Source organism: Panthera pardus, unplaced genomic scaffold (assembly GCF_024362965.1).
Source record: "Panthera pardus isolate Hobbes unplaced genomic scaffold, ASM2436296v1 HiC_scaffold_1, whole genome shotgun sequence".
Lineage (NCBI taxonomy): Eukaryota > Metazoa > Chordata > Mammalia > Carnivora > Felidae > Panthera > Panthera pardus.
In genome coordinates this window covers 66406591-66429887 of record NW_026526654.1, presented here as the reverse complement: position 1 = coordinate 66429887, position 23297 = coordinate 66406591, and the positions used below count along the sequence as shown (strand labels likewise).

The 23297-nt window shown below is 43.6% G+C and overlaps 1 protein-coding gene across 3 annotated transcripts in view; it reads left to right on the top strand.

The window, feature by feature from the left end:
• The window catches only part of LCP1 (lymphocyte cytosolic protein 1), a 52548-nt gene extending 32384 nt beyond the window's left edge, over positions 1-20164 (top strand). For all 3 annotated transcript variants that reach the window (XM_019447540.2, XM_053899398.1, XM_053899396.1), the window contains exons 10-16: positions 1423-1618; positions 3678-3756; positions 4641-4755; positions 5657-5790; positions 12296-12419; positions 15570-15694; positions 18432-20164. In XM_019447540.2, coding sequence (XP_019303085.1) covers positions 1423-1618; positions 3678-3756; positions 4641-4755; positions 5657-5790; positions 12296-12419; positions 15570-15694; positions 18432-18564 — 906 coding nt within the window. In that variant the 3' untranslated portion in view covers positions 18565-20164. The remainder of the gene's footprint in view (positions 1-1422; positions 1619-3677; positions 3757-4640; positions 4756-5656; positions 5791-12295; positions 12420-15569; positions 15695-18431) is intronic.
• Positions 20165-23297: the final 3133 nt, after the last annotated feature.

Here is a 23297-nt window from a genome sequence, read left to right as displayed (position 1 = left end):
TTGGGATAACAATTGTGGGAAATGGAATCTGAAAATGGACGTTAAGGAAAGAAAGAAACTAATACCAATCCAATGCCACACACTTCTGTATGTGTCTCGTCATTGAATAGCACTCAACAACACCAAGAGGGATCATTAGGTTCATTTTTAGGTACCTGAGTATTATTTCTAGAAACCAGTGGGATATTTAGGCAGATAAATAAACTATCACTTTGTCATTGAAAAAACCGAGTCTGAGAAGGATTAATTAATATGTCCGAGATCATATATATGACAGATTATTGGAAGTTATTGGACCCAAGGCTGGGGTCCTTTTCCTCTGGTAATAATAAGGAAAGACTACATCAGTGGGGATAATAGGAGAAAAGGGCTGGGTAGGATTGTACGAGTTCTTAGAAGTGTCTAGTTTGAGGATTCTTAAAAACAGTCAACACAGACTTTAGTTTTTCCACCACTTTGGTATTGACCTTGAGAGTTTACCTTATCCATGTTTGTGCCTCATTTGATATCATTAGAGTTAAGTCCAATCAGTTAACGTTAAAGTTAACACATTTCTGAATGAGGAGCTCGTGAAATGTATCATGTACAGTGTCATCTAATAAAGCATTATATTAAATCAATTTAAGTTCTGTTTTCTGAAAACTGGTGGTTTCATAGACTCTTAAGAATTTTAAGAATGGTGGACCGCATTTTAACGGAACTTTACCTTCTAGTAAGAGTCTACTTACAAAGGACTGAAGATCCTCTAGAACTATTTGAATAGACTTTTAATATATCAAATTCTCAATGAAGTTTACAAAAGCCAAACTGCTCTTATGTCCTTCTCAATGACACTATATAGCTTGCCTATCAGTGACACTATGTCGCTCACCTATCAATGATAACTATGTGGCTCACCTAACTGAGCACATTTTATTTTGTTCGAGTTGCAAGTATACCAACTCAGTTTGGGAAAGGTGGTTACACTAATCAGAAGTTCTTAGTGACAGGTGTAAATGTCTTCGATGAACTGAGAATAGGAGTATAATTTTTGATGATCCCATGAACACTGCTGGTAGACACAATCTCACGGACTCTGTGCAAGCAAATAATAAAAGGAAGCTTAATCACAGAAAATAATTAAGATCAACTTAAATGATAAGATAGTAGACTCTCTTTAAAGACAGGACAACCAAGCATTCATCTGAAGTGGTTCTGTATAGAGATGAGAGATTCAGTTACTCAATTTCTGAGATTCATTTTACTTGTAACTTGCTGATTTCAGTTTAGGCAAACATAAGTAATAATATGCTGTGGTTAAGTGTCTATCTGAGGTTAAGCCCTGAGGGTTTCAGTATGGTTCCCATTACTGTTTCATGTTCCCTGCCTACTTTGTGCATGGAGGGTCTTGACCCAGCCTTGACATGACTTTTGTCGTTACAGGAGAAGGATGACATCCAGAGGGCAGAATGCATGCTGCAGCAGGCAGAGAGACTGGGCTGCCGGCAGTTTGTCACAGCCACAGACGTTGTTCGAGGGAACCCCAAGTTGAACTTGGCTTTCATCGCCAACCTCTTTAACAGATACCCTGCCCTGCACAAACCAGAGAACCAGGACATCGACTGGGGGGCCCTTGAAGGTAACTGGAAACCTGTCACTTACAGGTTCAGAAAGGCATTCACAATTCTGATTCAAGGGCAGTTTGAAATTACCTGCTAAGCAAATGGGAACCCCTCACACGTTGGGGAAGGTCATCAATTCTCTGGTATATAACAAAGAGAATAAATAGATTAACCAAGTCAATTACAACCTAGCAGAAATAATCAAGTACCATTATGTCACATTCATTATACATAGGCTTCATCCATTACCAGAATTAAATGTTTTACGGAAGACAGTGCATTTAATTATAGGATGAAATAAATTCTGAGTTCCAAAAACCTAATTTATGTACTTAATGGACTGAGTGTTAATTCCTGGAGGCAAGAGGTTGCAGTCACTCTTCATCTGAAAATATTTAACTTAATGCTAAGAGGTGTTTAGTGAGGTTTTTGTTTTTGTTTTCTTACTTCGATTTGGATTGGGGGGGGTGGAGAAGAGTAAAGTTTTGAGGCAGCATCTCTGATGGTTGGAATTTGGGGGTTAGTGCCCTAAGATTGAACATGTAACTATAGTCTGGTTCTTTTTTCCATCATGAATTAGTTTCAATATTGAGACCAAAATAAAAAAATCAAGACAAAATTGATATTAAATGAATATCACCAAAGAAAGGAAATCCAGATTTGAAGTATTGATTGTTTTTGTTTTTTGGTTTTTGTTTTTCTCTGCGATGCTTTACCCGAGCTGGATGTGCAAAATCAATCTGTATTCCAACAGTGGTGCATTTGAATCATTTGATAAATTGTGGTCAGGGGTCCAGGCATTTTGTTGACTACCGAGTGCATATATCAAGGCCTCTAATCAGCCACTTCCAGCTGCCTCTAGAACATCCCCATTTGGTCCCTCCGCCATCGCTTGAAATTCAGCATGCGCCAAACAGAATTGATCATCCCCCCAGCCCCCCACCCGCTCCCAGCATCGCCTTTCTGCCCTCCGGCCAGCCCACCCACTCTCCTTTAGAAACTCCATTTTCACTAATCATACCACTTTTTGTCTCCCCAAAACCCTGCTTTGATATTTTCCTCTTCTTCACCTCTAAATCTACTGAATTAGTAAATACTAATAGTTCTTCCTGCAGTATGGCTTGTAGATTGTTTTCCCTTACTGCTTTCTGGGCTCTTATTAAATCATACACCACCCAGTTCAGTAGGTCTTAAGGGCCTGGTCCTCTGTTTATCAAGCACTTGAACGTGCCCATGTGCCAATGGCGCACCCCGTCCCCTCTGCGTATTTAATTTAAATGCACATTGCCTTTCAGTAATTTCGCACACTGCTGCCAGGCACATCACAACACCACCTTCATTATATCTCTGCCCTGCTCAAGAATTTATTACAGTAATAATAATAAAAAAAAAAGAACCCATAATGACTGGCATTGTTTAATATATCAACCAACATCTGGTAGCTGGCATTCAGAGACCCCCGATTCTGGTTCCAGCCACTAGGCAGCCTTATCTCCACGGAGAACACAGATCCCTGAAAAATGAGTTCCTAATGGTTTTGACGCAGACCTTGCCTGCCACTCCTCTTTGTGTTCCTGTCTACCCCGCCTCCTCTCCCCACCCCTGACTCGTCCCTCAAATCCTCTTTGCTGTCCAGATTCTACTGGTCCTGTAAGTGAAGCTCAGATTCCACTCCCTCCAAACTTAGCCCACGCTGTTCTCTCTCCTTTCCGAGCTCAAGGGGCAAGTGTGTTTGCCTCCCATGTTAGCCGTCTAGCTTGCGTGATCGCACTTTGAGGCCTGAAAGCCTTGTTGACCTTGAAAGAATGTTAGCCTCTTAAGTGGCGGCTCTGAACCGCTTCCCCACACAGGAGCTCGTGCACCACTAATGGATGGTACAGACACACACTCATGGAATTGGAAGAGAGAAAAAAATTAACCGCGTAACAAGTGTCACCCAAATCTATTAAGGTTTATTGAGTAAATTGTCTTCATTCTTCGTTTCGTTTTTCGGATAGCCTCTTGAGTTAAACTTTGATCATAAAAAAGGCCTCTCTTCTTAGGGGCCTGAAAGATAACGGGTCTTCATTAATTTAGGTGAGACAAGAGAAGAGCGGACATTTAGGAACTGGATGAATTCCTTGGGCGTTAACCCTCGAGTCAACCATTTGTACAGGTAAGGATATGTAGGGACTCATCCTGTTTGTTTGTTTTTTTAAACATACAGATCTTTTTTTTTTTAAGTTTATTTATTTTGAGAGAAAGTGAGAACAAGAGGAAGAGGGGCAGAGAGAGAGTGAGTGAGAGAGAGAGAGAGAGAGAGAGAGAGAGAGAGGATTCCAAAGCAGGCTCCACACTGCCAGCGCAGAGCCTGACACGGGGCCAGAACCTGTGAACCGTGAGATCACGACCTGAGCCAAAACCAGGAGTTGGACGCTTAACCGACTGAGCCGCCCAGGCGCCCCGTGGAGGGACTCATCTTTAATGTGAGACACCGAGACCTTGGAAGATCCCTGGGGTCTCAGATATCTCTGTGCCATGCAGTTGTCTTTCCCAAATGTGTGCATCTTGGTGAGAAGGGGGATGGTCCCAAATGGAGCCGCAGGTGTTGAACCTTCAGCCGAGAAACTTCCATCTACCATCTTTGCTGTGTGTTCCCTAGAAAATCATGAGCCGGCAACCGGCCAGATTTACTACATATTGTAAGCCTGCGCTCCGCTCAGAAGCAGGCGAAACAAACAAACAAAAAAGTTAAGTTCACGGTGATGAAGTTAATGGCGTCTCCCATGCCATTTGTTGAAGCCACATTTCTTTTCCTGGAGGCAGCGTGTTCCGGCTTACGGGAGCATAGGTAGTCACACCTGGGAGAGACCTTGAGGAAGTTTCTTCAGTTCCTCTGAGTCAGAGTTTCTTCACCTCTAAAGATGGAGCTGCTAATACCAATTTTGCCAGGTTGTCGCAGATGTCCCTTGTGCTGATGTATGAAGAAGTGCCCGCCCACTGCGGGCCCTTACTAAAGGGTGGCGATCTGAGGATCCTTTTCTGTTTGTTTTTGTTCAGCGACTTATCAGATGCCCTGGTCATCTTCCAGCTCTATGAAAAGATTAAAGTCCCTGTTGATTGGAACAGAGTAAACAAACCACCATACCCCAAACTGGGAGGCAACATGAAGAAGGTAAACAGTGACTCTTGCGATGTTCCAACAGGCAGGTGAAGCCATAAGCTGCAGGAGCACCCTGTGAATACTTGATTAGGGGGCCAAACTTAGATAAGTAATGTTTATCCAGGGATTAAATTATAGTACAGCAATCAGAAGCCTGAATAGTTTCATTACAGTGAGCCCATTATTTCAGTTGATTACTTATTTATAATTCCACGTCGGATGTCTTTAAACATGATGATGTATAAATTCTAATTAAGATAATTAGAGCGAGCAGGACTACAGGGTTGCTCTTCCACCAGCAGGATCCTTATTCTTATTTTCTAAAGAATTAGAGCTTTCTACGGGCAGTTTGACTTGTACAAAGAGTTTGTCTCATGTCAGCTCAGCGGGGACACATTGTTTCGTAAAAGCGGAAGTGGGGTTGGCACAAATATTTCTCACCATTTCTTGTCCCTTTGGCTCTTAACGATCCAAGCGTAGCCATGGGAATACCTGTCCCACGTGTCAGCCCGTTACGTGCACGTAAAATGGAGGATCCGGATTTTCTGTGTCCGCCTCCACAAATTCAGTTGCTTTAGGAATATTATGGACAGGTAACTGAGCGTGGCCCTCTGTTTCTGTAGTGTGATACAGCCATGACAGTATTCATAATAATGAATTCATTTTGGTTTTGCACTTGGAGTACACCAGAAATATTTTTTTTTTGGTGGAAGTGACGGGTTCTAGTTAAGAAAAGATGGAAAATTCTTTGACTAATTAGAATCCCAGAATCGCAGAACCAGGCAAGTCTTGAGAGATCGTTCAGGGTGACAATATTTATTTCATTTTGTGTCTTTATTTTTATTATCTCATCTGGTATGTCTCCTCATAAAGATGGTGGCATTAGAATGTGTTCCTTCTTGCTCGTTAACAGCTTGAGAATTGTAACTATGCAGTGGAGCTGGGGAAGAATCAAGCTAAGTTTTCCCTGGTTGGCATCGGTGGACAAGATCTCAATGAAGGAAATCGTACTCTAACATTAGCCTTGATATGGCAGTTAATGAGAAGGTAATGTAACTCAGGAAGTGGCTTTTTATTGAGGGTATTATCAACCTGGAAAAATACTAGCAAATTTTCAAGAATGTGACACAAAACCAGCAAAACTACATTTTAAGCTAAGCTTAAAACCAAAGTTGTGTTTTATTATTTTCCTGTCATTTTTTTTTTCCTGTCAAGTCTTTAAATTTTCTTTCAGGTACTTTGGAACTCTGTTATTAGATTTCTAAATATTTTAGATGGCTTGTCCTTTTAATGAACCACTCCTTTCTCATCATGGCATGACCTTCTTTATTCCTGGTAATATTCTTTTCTTTGAAATCTACTTTTTCTGATGTTAATATAACTACTCCAGCTTTTTCTTGATTAATTTTAACATGACATATCTTTTTCCAATCTTATTTTTAGATTTGTATAAATAACAAATTATCTTTTAAAGAGGCTTTCAAAATAAGGGGAAAAGGTGCTATACTTACTTAGACATTTGCCATTCCTGGTGCTTTTCTTTTCGTGGTGCAGATCGAGATTTTCATCTGATATCATTTGCTTTCTATCTGAAATATTTCTAGCAGTGTGAAATCCTCCACTGGTGAGGATGCATTTCAGCTTCCACATGCCTAAAAAGTCTTTATTTCATTTTCATGTTTGAAAGATATTTTCTCTGAGTATGGAATTCTAGGTTGGTAGTTTTTTCTTCCAGTACTTTAAAGATACTGTTCTTTGTCTTCTGGCTTGCATTGTTTCTGCTGATAAATCTGCTGTCATTCTTAACTTCATTCCTTTGTACATAATGTCTTTTTTCTCTGGCATATTTTCAGATTTTCTCTTTATCACTGGTTTCAAGCAAATTGATGATGATGGGATTTGGTGTTTCTCATGCTTGAGGTTTGTTGAACTTCTTGAAACTGGGGGCTTATAGTTTTCATCAACTGTGGGAAATTTTGGTTTTTATTTCCTCAGGTATGTTTCCTGTACCACCCAGCACAGTTTGTTTTTGAGGGACACATATTTGTCCAAATCCACACATATTTGGTCATTTGAAGTTGTCCCAGGGTTCATTGATACTCTATTCATTTTTCCCCTGTTTCATTTTTCCTCACTACGTTTCATTTGGGATCATTTCTATTGCTTTGTCTTCAAATTCACTGAGCTCTTTCTTCTGCAGTGTCTAATCTTACATTGGTTCCATCCAGTGTGTATAGTTTTTCTTTTTTATCTCAGACATTATAGTTTTCATGTATAAAAATTTGAGGAGGGTCTTTTAGGCATCTCCCATATCTCTTTCCTCTACCTTCTTGAACATATAGAGCATAATTATAGTAACTGTTGTTTCTGAGTCTGTTTCTATTAATTGATTTTTATCTTCATTATAGGTCATATTTTACTGCTTCTTTGCATGCCTACTAATTTTTTATTGTATGTGAGGCCTTGTGAATTTCACCTTGCTATGGGCTGGATACATCCGTATGCCTTTAAATATTCTTAAATTTTGTCCTGGGATGCAGTTAAGTTACTTAAACACAGTTTGATCCTTTGCAGGCTAACTTAAAAGTTCAATTAGTCTTGAGCTAATTTTGTCTCTCAATACTGAGATAATCTCCTCTGAGTACTGAACTTCAGGTTCCATGTATCATGAGGTTTTAACACTCCAACTGGGGGGAACCAAATTATCTACAGTGCTGTGTGAGTTCCAAGAATCATTCTGCCCCTTCATTTCTGACAGCTCTGGTCCCAGTCTCTGGTAGTTTTCTCACACACATGTGCTGAGTTAACTCACTTTACCCAGCTAAAGACCTGTGGCAAACCCTCTGAAAATGTCTGGAGCTTTCTTTCTAGATGAATCTGTCCTTTCCAGGCAGCTCTCCCCTCTCTGGTATTCTGCCCCACAAATTCCAGGCACCTTGGCTTCCTTGAGGTCTCAATCCTGTCCTCTCAACTCAGAGGGACTACTGTGCTCTGTTTGGGTTCTCTCCCCCTGCGTTGCAGCCTGGAAACTCTTCGTGTAATACACTGGGATAATCTTAGGGCTCACCAGATTTGCTTTCCTTATTTCAGGGGCAGACTGTTTTGTGCTTCCTGTTATCCAGCGTCTGAGCAACATTGTTTCATATGTTTTTCATTGTGTTTTGGTGTTTAAGGCAAAAAAGGAAATCTGGTCCCCGTTACCAGACCATGGCCAGAAGCAGAATTTCCTGTTAGTTCTTCACAAGACAATTTTCGATACCTTTTAGAGTTTAATATAAACGAATTAATGTGAGAGCCATGTGGCAATGTTATTTGAAGAAGGTAGAATATGATATGTAAGTAGAAAATAAATTATCAGAAAAGTCATCAATTTTTGGTACAAAATCATGAGCCTGGGAAGAATTTAAGAGAGCAAATCTGTAAATATAAAATAGTTTACTTTTAAAATGCTTCATACTTTCCCCCTATACTGATAGCCTGGACCAGGCAGAAATCTTACAACCCTTAATTAGAACCTATGTTACTGTGGCTTAATTCATTTTCTACCTGGAAGGAAGTTCCAGAGGCCACATGTCACATTACATTATGTCTAACAAGTGAATGACAAAGATAAGGCATGTAGCATCTCTAGGCACTCCAGCTTTATTCCCCAGCCACCGTCTATGGATCCTGATACTCATAATGGCCCCATAAGTATGTCCGTGTGTCCAGGCGATGCCGTATAGTCAGAAATGATCATAATGGAGTTCGCTACCCAATTCACGCGTGCTTTACCTGGTGTAGTGCTCAACTACCCATCTCTAACCCGAGGTCTCCTTGAAATTTAAAGGCAGATGTTACAAGGCCCTTCTGGCCAGAAGACTTCAGAACTAAAGAAACTTCAGCTCCATCTTTGATTTTGCTGCATGCATTTAGAACGTCACTGGAAGTGCCCAAGGGCTGCCCTAACCAGCATATTTTCAGAAACACGCGTGACCTATTTTCGATGGTCTTTCGCGTGTGTTTTTAATTTGTAATAGACTGGCTTCAGCTGCTGATTGCTTTATTTATTTTTTTAATGTTTTATTTATTTTTGAGAGAGAGAGAGACAGAGTGAGCAGGGGAGGGGCAGAAAGAGAGGGAGACAGAATCCCAAGCAGGCTCCATGCTGTCAGCGCCGAGCTTGACGTGGGGTCTGAACTCACGAACCATGAGATCATGACCTGAGCCAAAGGTGGACGCTTAACCAACTGAGCCACCCAGGTGCCCTGATTGCTTTAAAAAACAAAACGAGGGGCGCCTGGGTGGCTTGGTCGGTTAAGCGTCCGACTTCGGCTCAGGTCATGATCTCACGGTCTGTGAGTTCGAGCCCCGCGTCGGGCTCTGTGCTGACAGCTCAGAGCCTGGAGCCTGTTTCAGATTCTGTGTGTCCCTCTCTCTCTGCCCCTCCCCTGTTCATGCTCTGTCTCTCTCTGTCTCAAAAATAAATAAACGTTAAAAAAAAAAAATTAAAAAAAAAAAAAAAAAAAAAAACGAGTCTTTTTAGTTACAATGGTTAAGTTGACTTTTGGGTTTGAATATGAAAATAATCTTTGATATTTTCTGTTTTAATGATAAAAAAAAAAAAAACTCAGGCCATTGTGAGTTTTATGAGACCTGAAAATCACTTTGTAATAGCATCTTTGTTCTGTACATCTTATAGAAATGTGGCCCGATGCTGTACTTTATGGCTGGTGTACATGTGATAAAATCTAGACTGCAGCTGCTGTCCCACCTGGTTAATAAGCCACATTTCTCCTGAGCCTTTACTACAGCATGGTGCATATAGGAAAGTGGACAGACAAATGCATTTCTGTTGAAGGCGATGAAATGACCGATAATTATGTAAATGCTACCAGAAGGGATTTTTTTTTTTCCTCTGTGTGCTACACATTCACAGATCTGTTAAATTTAGAGCTAGTTCTAGCCGGAATTTATTTCATCGGATTGCACAGATGTGCTAATTTGGTCATTTATGAATATGTCATTCCCCCCCCCCCTCCAAGAACAAATGAGAGATAGATGTGTGCTTAAACCTCCCTTTCCCCTTCAGTAGCCTGGGAATTGTTCTCAGATTAGAAAGCTGGCAAATAGTGTGTGTATAAATTTGGAGACAAAAGCTAGATAGGAGTAAGCTGCCGGCAGACGGCAATGACAATTAGACTCCAGCAAATGACCAAAGAGGCAGGCCAATGAGGAATTCACCCCAAATCAAACAGGCCGTGGGCAGTGAATTTGGGTTAGGTCCTTGCGAAACAGAACACCAGGGCTTGTCCCTCTGGGTCAGACGTTAAATAAATCAAGCAAGCATCGGAAGGCAGGAAAGCAAGCCAGTAATCTTCGCAGACCCTCCAGCGCTGCACATGCCCACCTCATCAATCCTCTTTTGTTGAATCAGGCAGTGGCTGAAGCCAGAGCTCACGACACCCTTTCGCCGTGACAGAGGGCTTTTCAGCACCGCACAGTTTGCAAACACCAGTGATACTGGGATCCTGTCTAGAAGTTCCAGTTCAACATCAAACATGTTTGATGGCGTGGAGGAAGATAATCAATCTTCCTACCAAGGAAAATCCTAGGCAGACATGGGCCAAATTGATTTTTGTTTCAAATTTTGAATCTACAGTTAGTATTCTGTGGACTGTCCAGAATTGAGACTCTGCCCTAATTCTATCCTTTCTTTTTACCATTTTTACTTCCAGGTGGGTATATGATTCCATTTAAACCGCTATACCTTCCTTGAGGTGGGGGAAAGGCAGTTTTGTACTCGGCAGAGCTCTGGGCCACCCCGAGGGGCCATACTCAGACCCCTGACTGCAGTCAGCTGCCTCCCATGATTTTCTGCGCGTCCCTAAGTTTCCTTGTTCCTTGGTGGCTGGCTATTTGTGTTTGCACAGATAGACTTTTGTGTAGAGGTGAGCCTGTGTGTACCACTTCCTTCCCTAGCTTCTGTCCACTTAAGGGTGTTGGCAGGGAGGCACCACTTCCTCTGCCTCTCACAATCCTTCCAGCCGGCCTAAGAACCAAATTAACGTGAGACCGCTTAATAGGAGAAAGTCAAATTTAATTTTGTAGGAACAGGAATCCACACAGACATGGAAATTCCAAAGATGGTCAGGCAAAATGAGGTATATACATCCTTCTGAAATAAAGAGAGGGGGTTAGGGGTCTGGGACTTCGGAGGGAAGAAACCCAATTTGCGGGAAGGTGAAAAAAAGTAAATGTTTGGGAAACAAATGTTTGGTGGGCCAGTCAGAAACAATGGACATGGAGAACTTTGATCAAAAAGAACTTTCTAGTTTCCTCCCAATCTACTGCACCTAGTTCATAGTGTAATGCAATCAATTATCTCTGATGCTGGCCCTCTTCCTGGAGCAGGTCCTCTATCTAAATTTTTTAAGGCACTCCTAGAGGGAGGTAAAGAGCTTTTCCTGAATCTGTTGGGTTTTGATGGCTTTTTAACTCAAAATAATCTGTATGCCCTTGGTCTCTACACTGTCAACAAAGCAGTATGGGCCTCCTGACAAAGGGAAGTGAGAACACATCCCTGAGATGAGTGGAGCCTCCAGTAGATGAGCTCAGTTCGCCCCATGAGGCCGCATATAGACATGACCCGATGAAGCATGAGTTCATCTGCCTTCTCTTACCACGTTCACCCGGCAGAAATTCCTAAATGTTACAGTAAATGCTCGTAAGTCAATACCCCTGCTCACTCTCAGGGAACACGAAGCCACTTATGCCAAAAACCATCATCTTCATGAACTGATCAAAAACTAGGGCCTTGTTCTAAGAGAGGACCATTTTGAAAAGCTACCTGAGACTTACCCCATTTGTATCCTTTACTTCCTTAGCATTTGATCCTATCTCTGGGCCCAGACTAAGCATTTCTCATCTTGACTTTCTCCTTGCTTTCTGTGGGAGGAAGTCATTTTATTTATTGCACCTATCACTCCAGTCTCTCATTTACTAGAGCTTGAAGCATCTTTTTAATCCCCCCCACACACACCCAAAACCCAATTCTCGTAATAGTGTGTGTGAAAGGTGATTCTTACGCTCAGACTAGAGATTCACTTTAGTCCGTGTATTCCTAGTATTTCTCTTTTTATGATAGAAGAAGGAGGCTCTTTTATATTTTTTCCCTTATTATGTTGGCCCTTGGGGTTTTTTTAACATTGAATTGTTTGTCAATTTTTAGGGTTCCTTTACGAAGACTGTCACTGTTTTGAATCCTTTGCCCTGTTTTCCTTTCCTTCTCTTCTCTTGTGCTTTCTCTTCCTACCCAGAGCAATGACTGTGCTTAGAAGGATGTATTTGTTCTGCATTTCACTATGATAACGATAAAGCTACGTTTTAAATTTCCCTAAAAGGAACAAATGTTGTTATTTTTTTTTTCCCCACAAACCTAACGGTATCTAGGCTACGTGCCGCGGCATTTCTAGAAAGAAAAGAACATTTCTACCCTGGCTATTTTCGGTGTCATTGAATTCCTTAGCAACTTTTCTCCAGAAATCATTCTTGATTTTTTTTTTTTTTTCAGGTACACCCTGAATATTCTTGAAGAAATTGGAGGCGGGCAGAAGGTCAACGATGACATTATTGTCAACTGGGTGAATGAAACATTGAAGGAAGCGGAGAAAAGTTCATCCATCTCCAGTTTCAAGGTAAAAATCTTAGTCTACCGCTCACAGCCACCTGAGCTCTATGCTAATCTTTATTGTTTTCACTCCATTTTAAAGTGACCTTCAGTGTGAGGTATCTGAGTCTCCCTCTCCAATTTTGATTTTGCTTGAATGGCCCATTATTGTTTTGACGGTCACAGGCCGTTTCATTGACAAATTTCTTGTCACTTTCCCCTGAAATAATTAATTTAAAAAACCCATCATTTTAGCACCTTGTTTTAGGCATGTTTCTTCCAAAGTAACATAAAATATAATATTTTTTAAATGTGCATGGCTCTGTGATTCAGATTTTTAGCATAATGATGGTGAAATGTAAAATGCCAAAAGATCTCCCGTGTGATATTTTTTTCGGAGAAAAGTAGTTGTGTACTTGTATCCAAATCCCATTTTTATTAAAAACAGCATTATATTTTATTAAATTTCTTAACTCGTGTTTCATACATTAGTTGGATCCTTCCCCTAGGGACTTGCACACCTGATTCGTGTCATAATGTCTGGACCGTCTTAACTATGTTTTTTTTGGTTTAAAGGTCAGGAATTAGGGCAGGGGACCCCTTCAGCGTTTGTATTTCTATGATTGCAGAGGCAGTTTGTCACCATTCAGTCTTCTGCTTCAAAATCAGGAAAACAGCCTTCTGCTTCAAAATAAAGAAAAAAATTTAAAGTTTCACCCCACCGAAAAGAGTAGGAAATATTTCTGAGTTGTGCTATACCAAGAGCGCCCACTCCCTGTGAGCTCATCACAGATAACGGCTGACCCTTCCATCTGGAGAACTTACTAGAGGCAGGAGCAGAGGCTGGTGAGAGGCGCAAGCAAGGTCTAACGAAAAAAGATTTGGAAAGGCGGGCTTTGTCAGAGCTACTGGACCCTGCTGTGGTGGCTGGGAAGCAGCTATGGGAAAGTATATATAGGAATGGGCATGGCTGTGTTCCAATAAAACTTTATTGATAAAAGCAGACAACGGGCCACGTTTGGGAGCACTCTCAGTATGGAGTGTGCCCTGAGTAGCAGGGGCTCCTTGTTTATGATGTCTCAGGTCATCTCACAGACATTGTGAAGGCGGCTTTACTGTTTTCCTCATTTTATAGGTAAGGAAACTGGAACTCAAGTAATCGAGGTTATAGTTAGTAATTGCAGGGGAGGATCCATCAGGGAGCGGAATGCGCCTTTACCTGCAGGGTGAGGTTACCGAGCAGTGTGTACCTCTAGGTCGCTTAACCATTACTATGCAGGGATTGGGTAGATAGCCCCAAGTGCAATCTTTCTGTAACACACGTGCCGCTGGGGCCTGCCAGGTCACCCTGGGGCTTCTGGGGCCTTCTCCTGGGACTCACTCCTGGGAATGTTTGACAGCTCTTTGGTTTCTTGTGTTGCTCTGGGCTAATTTTCTCCTGTCTTCTCACTAAGTCATTATAGAATTGATGAAGTAAAACATACACACACACACACACACACACACACACACACACACGGAAGAAGTCAAATTAGCCCCACATTCTTTTTAAGTGAAACCCTAAAAAACTGAACACAGTTCACTCTTGATGAACCATTTTGGAAATAGCCCTGGTCCCCTTCTCATCTGTGAATGCCGCCAAGTGCTGGTCATCTCTGCCCATCGGCGCTTCGGCAAGATGGTGGGCAGAAAGTAGGAGAGACGGCCAGACTCAGACCCTTCCATTTTGTTTCCCTTGCGGCTGTTCATCAAGGCTCAGGCTAACACTGGAAATGGTTGTGATTACATAGTAATTTATTTTTGTGGTAGTTCTCCTATTACCAAGAAGTAAATAAAAATGGACCCTTTATATATTTTTAAAAATATCATTCTTCGTCTTATCCAGAGGACCAATCCTAGAGACCTAGCATCTTGCAGGGGTCCTGTAGCTTGTTTCTTACTAAGAATTTATTCTGAGGGGCGCCTGGATGGCTCAGTCAGTTAAGGATCCGACTTTGACTCAAGGCATGATCTCACGGTTCGTGAGTTCAAGCCCCACGTCAGGCTGTCTGCTGTCAGCACAGAGCCCGCTTCGGATCCTCTGTCTCCTTCTCTCTCTGCACCTTCACTACTCACTCATGCTCTCAATCTGTCTCAAAAATAAAAATTAAAAAAAGAGATTTTTCTGATTTGGACCCTCCAGGTGTGCAGTGTTTGGACTTGACCGTGCTCAGATGGTGTGGGCACCTGCCTCGCCATGTGTGCTCACAGGTCCCCAGGACGGGGGAGAGCACGTGGGAGCATCCACGGCTCTATGTGTGAAAATCACAGTGTTTCACAGTGCCAGAGAAAGAGCCCAGGATTTTAAGTCCGAGTACCCAGGTTCAAATCCCAGCTCCACCACTTACGAGTGAGGCACTTAACCTCAGAAACTCTCTTCACTAGCTATAAATTAAGACGAGATGCCTATACCTGGGGCTTGCAGTGGCACATGAGGTGGCCTAGGAGAAAGTTCTGGGCAAACAGTGAGGCACCGACAAGTGCTAGTTACCATCACTGCATTTAATCACACAACTGCCACAACTACCTCCTTAGACCCATGGACTCTATTCTTTCCCTGAGGTCTCCAAGAAAGGAGCGTCCTCTGAAACTCCTGCCCAGCGGGGGCCTCATCATGATCCCTGCCAGTCACTTCTGGGATGTCATATGAACCTGTTTCCATTCACTGTTTGCCTGTGGGCAGTGGGTTTCCTCAGCTTAGTGAGGCAGGCGCCAGGAAGTTGGTGACGCCCCTACAGAAGCTACAGTTGACTTGCAACACCGTGTGGAACACTGTGGCATTTCCCAGTGTAGGCTGTATTTATTTCGTATTTAAGACAAAAGATGGGGCACCTGGGTGGTTCAGTTGGTTAGGCGACTGACTTCGGCTCAGGTCATGATCTCACAGTTCGTGAGTTCGAGCCCCGCGTCGGGCTCTGTGCTGACAGCTCGGAGCCTGGAGCCTGCTTCAGATTCTGTGTCTTCCCTCTCTCTACTCCTCCCCTGCTCACGCTCTGTGTCTCTCTGTCTCTCAATAATAAATAAATGTTAAAAAAAAATTAAAAAAAAAAAAAAAGACGAAAGAACCAGCCATTTCCCTTGAGCTGAACAGAAGTAACTTGGGGGAACATTGATGGACCAACTCTTTCTCTCTGCGCAGGACCCGAAGATTAGCACAAGTCTACCTGTTCTGGATCTCATTGATGCCATTCAACCGGGTTCCATTAACTATGACCTTCTGAAGACGGAAAACCTGAATGATGAAGAGAAACTCAACAATGCAAAGTACGTAAACAAACCTGAGGCCGGGGAGGCGGGGGACCCAGCTGGCAACTGGATAGCTGTAAAGTCTATTGCTTGTGCCTTCGCACAGTTTATTGCACTACCGATGCTTTTTGTTCTCATTATTTACTGTGTCCCATCATCATTATTTTAGATACTGTACAATAGTAACTGAAGAGTTCTAGTGTTAAGCATGGGGGCAAGACCGAGAACAACAAGAATATTCTTCCAGTTGAGAAGCAAGCCTATAGTTTCATAAAACCAATGTCCTAATCATAATCTATGGGAGACTTCCTAAATAAAGTACATGGCAGGCCCAAATATAAACATCCCATTTGTGATTATCCGTGCATGTGAATAGGCAGGGGGTGGGGCTCAAGACCAGAGTCTTTACCAGCTTGAGAGCGGCTCCCTGAGGGCAGCTTTGGCATGTAGAGTGAGGGTCAGCACATGATAGTCTGTGAGCCGAATTTGGTCTGTTGTCCGCTTTTGTAAAGAAAGTTTTATTGGCATAGCCATGCCTGTTCATTTATATATTTTCTGTAGCCACTTCCCTGCTGGAAGGGTGGACTTGAGTCATTGCGACAAAGCCCACAAAGCCTAAAATGTGGACTCTGTGAGTTTTTGTGGCAAGTTTGCTGACCCATCCTCTGGAGGAGTGTCTTTCTCGGAACAGGTTGTATCAGTTTCCGATGGTGGTCGCAACCAAATACCACAAACAGGGCAGCTTAAAACAACGGAAATGTATTGTCTCACAGTTGTGGAAGCTAGAAGGACAAGACTGAGGTGTCGGCAGGGTTGGTTCCTTCTGAGGCTGTGAGGGAGGGTCGGTCCCGTGCCTCTCTCCTCGCTTCTGGTGATGGCCAGCAGTCCTTGGCCAGCAGTATCTGCCTTCCCCTCCAGGTGATCTTGTTCCCTGTGTGTCTATGACTTTATGTGGCTGTCTTCCTTCTGTGTCTGTGTCTCCTCTATGACCTCTATGTCACTGGTCATACTGGGTTAGGGCCCCATTCTACTCCCCACTCTACTCATCGTAACTAAGTACATCCGAAACAACTTTCTTTCCAAAGAAGGTCATAATCTGAGTTACTAGGGGATAGGGCTTCCATCTATCTTTGGGCAGGGGAGGGGGGGGACACAATTCAACCCATCAGAAAGTTCCAGAATTAACAAGTTGAGTAGTGCCCGGCAGCCCTGTATGTTCATAACCTCAATAGTATTCTTCTTTTCACAGTTTGGGGAAGTGTAGGTCCTTTGTTCCTTGTATGCTGGAATTACAAATGGCAGTTACAAGAGATGGTGGGGGGAGGGGGTACGGAGTACTCTGGAGGGGACAGGAAGGGAAACAAAGCTCTACGGAGCAAGTAACATCTAAGATGAGATAAATTGAAAGGGCAAGTAATAAAGAGGTGGGGGTACCCAGGTGAAGGAGGCAGAAAGGATGCTAAAGGGAGGAATATGTGTGAAGGCCCAGAAAAAAGAAAAAAAGACTTGGGCCTAGTTTTTCAAGGGGAATGTGATGAGGCTGAAGGAATCTGAAGCTCCTCAAGTTCACTTACAGAGCCCAAGGTCGTAGAATTACTAAGTGGTCCAGCTTAGATTCAAAATCTGACTTCAGAGCCCAGGCTCTCGAGCACTCTTCTCTAAGGACAGGATACAAAATTACTGAGAAAAATGGTAAAAGGAATTCTACAAAAATGCCCAAAAATGGCTATGTTATGGTGGCAAGATTTGCATGATTTTTTGAGGCTCTTGTTTCTAATTTTTCAACGATTCCCCTCTCCCTTTTATAATGGGGAAATACATTTTTATTCCATTGATCATGAATGTAGAGGCAGTGATTGAGACATGAGCAGGGAGCAAAAAATGGGGACCACTCCTGCCTGAGGCTCTTAATTTAATGTGATCAATAGAGTAAGAGTTAAGTTGGTTTACAGAGCAGAGGGCATAATGGGGCCTTGGGTGGCAGGGAGAATCTCTGGAGTCGTCATTGTAAGAGGTTACTACTTACAGGTTATTACTGAGAGGTAATCGCCGAGGTGAAAAAAAGAGTTTCCAGGTAGTAGTGTGGGCTCATTTGAAAAGAGATCATAACTCATAAAAATTATCTTCATATAATTATAAAAACAGAGCAAACTGTTCCACTGGAGCTGTGATAATTTTACGTGAAAAATGGGTACTGTGAAACTCTGGCTATTCTAGTGTTAGAGTAGCATAAAAAAATGCATGCCTCCGTGGGCAACGATTGCAACGGGGCAAAGAATAAAACTGACGCGTGAGGTCAAAGTATGACAGACGCATCTCCCCTCCTTTCTCCCTTGTGCGAGTGTTTCTGTCGTTGCAATGCGGTCCGAAGACCTGTCGCAGCACCCATCCTTTTCAGTCCTGTGACCTGTTTTGCTGCCCTGCAGCCCGAGCGGATCCTCTTGGGGAAGGCATCAGAAGCGGCAGGAGCTAGGGAGGTCCGTAAGGACAGATGAGAGATTTGGTAATTGTCGTGAGCAGAGACCGCAAGTCTGGTGGAGCCCGGAGCTCTGTGGAGCCGAGCTCGGCTCCCCAAAGCGGAAGGATGCTGTGACTGGCTCCCGCTGTCCCAGCCGTGAGTCCTGCAGAGCATAGGGCATGTGGCACATGGCGTGTGGTCTGTAGCATGTGGTACGACTGTAACTCTGATCCTGAGGGGTCCCCTTCATCCGCTGTTCCTCAGGCTCCCCTCATCCTTCCTCTTTTCTCCTTTTAGGTATGCCATCTCTATGGCTCGAAAAATCGGAGCAAGAGTGTACGCCCTTCCAGAAGACCTGGTTGAAGTGAATCCCAAAATGGTCATGACAGTGTTTGCTTGCCTCATGGGGAAAGGCATGAAGAGGGTGTAAGGCCCAGAGGTGCCTTACACACACACACACACACACACACACACACACACACACACACTGGCTGAGCACGGGACACCTACAAGAAGCAGGGGGGCGATTCAAGCCATTCCAGAGTTTTCAACCCGGTGACACGACACAGGATTCCAAAAAGTGTATGTTTGTTCAGCCAGGTAGCCTGTCCGGTATTTAACAAAACTGCTTCATTCTTTGCAAAAAAAAAAAAAAAAAAACAAAAAAACAAACGCAACCTCTTACAAATATTTTTTTATGGTTGAATTTATTGCCTCTTTGAAAATTTGGAGGGGAAAAAAAAACTTATCTTCCAGGCATCCTTCATGCTTTTGCCATTAGTCACATTTAGTAGCTGCGGTGTTATTAATTTTAACAGTACTTCCAACTGGCTTAATTTAGCTGCCTTTTTTGTTCAAGGTGAGAACCAGGAGAGGGGGATATCACCAAACCAGTCCTTAAAGCCTGTTTCCGGAAGGCAACATTTGCTCTGTTACGAGCCTCACCTTCTGTTCCCCTTCTCCTACACTCTGTCTCCTCCGGCTTTGCTCCACACTCTCTCCAAACTATACCTTCTCTGTGGCCCACCCCAGCTGCCCGTCGTCATGTCTGAGCCATTTGAAGCATCTGACGAACCAGTCAGGCTGGTGGGGTCCCCAGAATCTCTGGAGACCTGCAGAAGTAAAACATCGTCAGAGCCTTCCCTCAGAACTAGGGTCCCAAATGTCGTGAAGTTTTGGTTTTGTCAACCAATAGGAAGCTTCTGCTTTTAACTCTAGAATTTGGGCTCGGGCCAGGTCTAACATCTTCAATACTGTGCCTTCAGAAAGATTGCGAACTCCAGACAGGTGACGTCCAAGGAGGGTGTCATTGAGCATCCGACCACTAGGGGGAAGTGTGGAGCCATAGCAAAGCCTCTGTCCCCCACCCACCGGGGTGTCGCCTGGGGTTCGGCTAACTAACCACTCAGCTCTGCTTTCGTTTGCTCTTAGATCTTAGTGCATCTGGTTGCCGCAAGGCCATACTATCAGTGTTTACTTTTTTGGTACTTCAGATGCTTTTTGTCACCCCCGGGCTCAAGGGGCCGATGTGTGCCAATGAACAGTGCCACCCTCCACAGCGTTATGTACACCTAATGACATTTAAAGAATTCTGAAGCCAAACCACAGGAACAGTGTGAATTTGAGCAGCCCGAATAGGTTATACGATTTCCGTGAAAGCATACTGAAGGCTAAAGAGCCACAGAGCATTGTGAACCAACACTAGGGTCCCTCCGTCATGGTGACAAGGCTCATCAACGAGGTATCTTGTAATGGAACTTAGCCATTTTTCAAAGCAATTGAAATGCCTCGCCCCACATCTGTTCCCTGGCAGCAGGTTCGAGAAGCCAGTATGTGGCTTCTCCCGGCCCATAATCTATATTTCTGCTGCATCTGAACACAAAGCGGTTGGCTTTATCTTAGACTGAACTTAATGTAGCCTCAGATGATTCTCCCCCGCCTGCCTCCTGGAAGATTGTTACTGCCTTAATGGAAAATGAAGATAAAATAGTGATCCAGATCTCTCCAAATAAAATGTTCCCTTCATTAGATGTCTCCGGATGTTTCCTTTTGAAAGTTTTGTGGGCATGTAGTATAACTTGTTATTTCATTCAGCCAACATGCACTAAAGGGCCTAATAGATGTGGTAGGCATTGTGCCAGATGGTAGAAATATGCCGCCAAATAAGTCGCATCGTGCTCAGCCCATCAGGAAAGACTGAGGTTGAACTGGCAGAAGTGGTAAGTAACAACAGAGGGAGACAGCTTTAGAAGAAATATTTTAGCTAAAAACTGAAGAGTCAGTTGGAGTTGGACACATTGAACCCAGTCATGAGCAAAAGCCAGACGTGGAACTTGGTGCAAGATGGCTTCTAGGATGAGCCAAGAGGGAGTCCTTTCTGGCTGGCCGTATCTGATGTCCCCTCTCTAGCCTGGCTGTCCGCATGTTGGCCGGCGGGATGCAGGACGGGAAGGAGCGTGGGGAGAATGCTGAGGAATTTCGCTGCAGCCCGGATCCTCTCAGGTGAGCCACTGTGATGGAGAAGCGCCTATGTGGCAGGGCCAGCAGACGATTGTCACACGCACACAGCTGCCCGGAAGCTGGGAGTCCCAGCCTCACCTACAGCTTCTTTCTGGAGGTGGCTCTTTCCCAGCCTGAACATTCCTGCAGCTTTCACACTCAGGAGGTAGCCGCCTTCCTGTATGACCGAGAGGCTACAGATGGGAATGGTTCCTTTTCGTACAAGGCTGAGTCGATAGCTCACCTGACAAAGCCCGACCAGGCACCAGGAAGGAAAACTCAGCCTCTTGGGGAGGAGAAGGCTAACGGAGTCTACCAGGCTAGTCGTGATAATTTTTCTAAATTTCAAGGTTTGTCACTTTTTAAATAGTCAATCCAAATATGGCATCAGAAGTTAAAATCGTACCAGAGGATTTACAGTGGAGAGGGGCCCAACTTCCCACCTCTGGGTCTAGAGGTGTGTGCCCTGAAGCCAGCTCCCATCACCTCACTGGAGCCAATTTTGGGAGCCTGTTGTTAAATCATTGTTCGAAAATGGCCGCGATGGAGGTGTTCACGCCACATATGTGATCCAACTCTACAAATGGGGCTCTTTGTCTTATCCCGAGAGGGCTGGTTTATCAACTCACCACACCCCCCTGCCCCGTCCCCCGGTTCCGCTCCTGGTCAGCAGCCACGGTTACTAATTCCTTTTGTATCCTTCCGGAAATACTCTATACACATAACACACACACGCGCGCGTGCACACACACACCCCTTGTTTATTACAAATATTAGCATACCATACCCATAATTCTGCATCTCGCTTTTTTTTACTTAACACCGTGTCTTGGAGATTGTTCCATATTGGTATGCATAGACCTGCCTCCATCCTTTCGTTAGGGTACAGTCTTTTATTATCTAGATATCCCAAACTGCATTTAACCAGTGGCTTATAAATAGATATTTAGGCTGTTTGATTGTTTGCCTCAGCAAATAAGGCCACAGTGGATAATAATATATCTACTTCCTGTGCACAGAATGTTCATTCTAATTTGACAGGAATTTATCAAGTTCCGTCTCGATCAAAGGTATTAACGTCGGATAGTAAAGCATAGGTCCTCTTTTAAGTTCCTTCAAATTATCTGACAAAATGGATCCTTAAGCTGATCCCAACTTCTCCATTTTATACCTAAAGGAGCATGTTGACTTGAGAGCACGCATCTCTTGATCTCAGGGTCGTGAGTTCGAGCCCCACACTAGGCATGGAGCCTACTTTAAAAAAAACAAACAAACAAAAACAAGGATATTGATCCAAGGAGATAATGTGCGTACACGTGCACACACAAAATGTAATAAAAGGCATAATGTGATAAACCCTATAAAAAATTTGTAAATAAGGTATGGGAGCTCAGGGGAAAATTAATCCTGAATGAAGGGTTGCCAAAACTGGGAGAAGAGCTGTCCTCCAATGAATGGGAAGGCAAGAACCATGCTTTATACATGTCAAAATTCCCTGCAGAACCAAGCATTTTTCCAGACTTTTAATAAGCGCTCAGTGCTCTCAAAACTGATTCATATTAAACATAAGTGTTTCCTGACCATGAGAGACGTCAAACAGAGAAGGTCATGGCGGGGGTGGGGGCATGATAAAGCCGACATGCATACTCAGGTTTCAGAACGGAAGGTGTTCCTGTGTGTGTGGAAATTATGAGAGGCTGTCTGATGCAATGTGATGGACTAGATGTACTTTTAAAGTCTCAGCTGGAGTGATTTTATCCACCTACACACACGCACACAGTCTAGTCTGTTCCCGGAAGCACAGCTGCGATCTTGATTGTAAAAGCCGCATAGGTTCAGCCCACCGTAGACCAGCCCATCTCGGACTGATGCTTCCCGCACAAGACACATTTCCGTGTGCTCCCAGCGTCCCTGGATGGCTCCCGTTCCAACCTGCTGCACAAGTTACCGTACCTGTTGTCAACACAGCGTTTGCTGAGATGTAATGGACTTTTGTTCTCCGTCTACCCGGTGTACCGATACACGTGGATTAAATGCTGGCAGGACTCTTGGTGAACTTGACCCGACGTCACTGCCAGCCTCATGATCCAGAAACCAGAGGTGATGCTCATGACAAGTTAGCATTGACTGATCTTGTGAAATCTAGTTCCTTTGATAGTTTCCTAATAAAATTCCAGTAATCAAGGCAGCTGCCGAAGACAACGCTTTACTCAGGGTCCTGTTCTCGCCATTTCTGGAAGATTTACCAAATGAGTCTGTGCAGGAGTGACCAAAAAAAACAAAGTTAGAAAAGAAAATTGTGTAAATGTTTTCTCAGGTCTGAAGTCTACGTATATTTAATAATCCATCTGTGTCAGGCACAGAAGCATAAATAATCTAGTCAATCCCCACTATTTCACCATTAACAATTCAGGGGCAGGGCGCCTGCGTGGCTCAGTGGGTTAGGCGTCTGACTTCAGCTCAGGCCATGATCTTGCAGTTTGTGAGCCCCGTGTGGGGCTCTGTGATGACAGCTTGGAGCCTACAGCCTGCTTCGGATTCTGTGTCTCCCTCTCTCTCTACCCCTCACCTGCTCACACTCTATCTCTCTCTCAAAAATAAATAATAAAACAATTCAGGGGCAGGTCAACAAAATGGCAGTAAGTTTTGTTATCTAGCATGTCA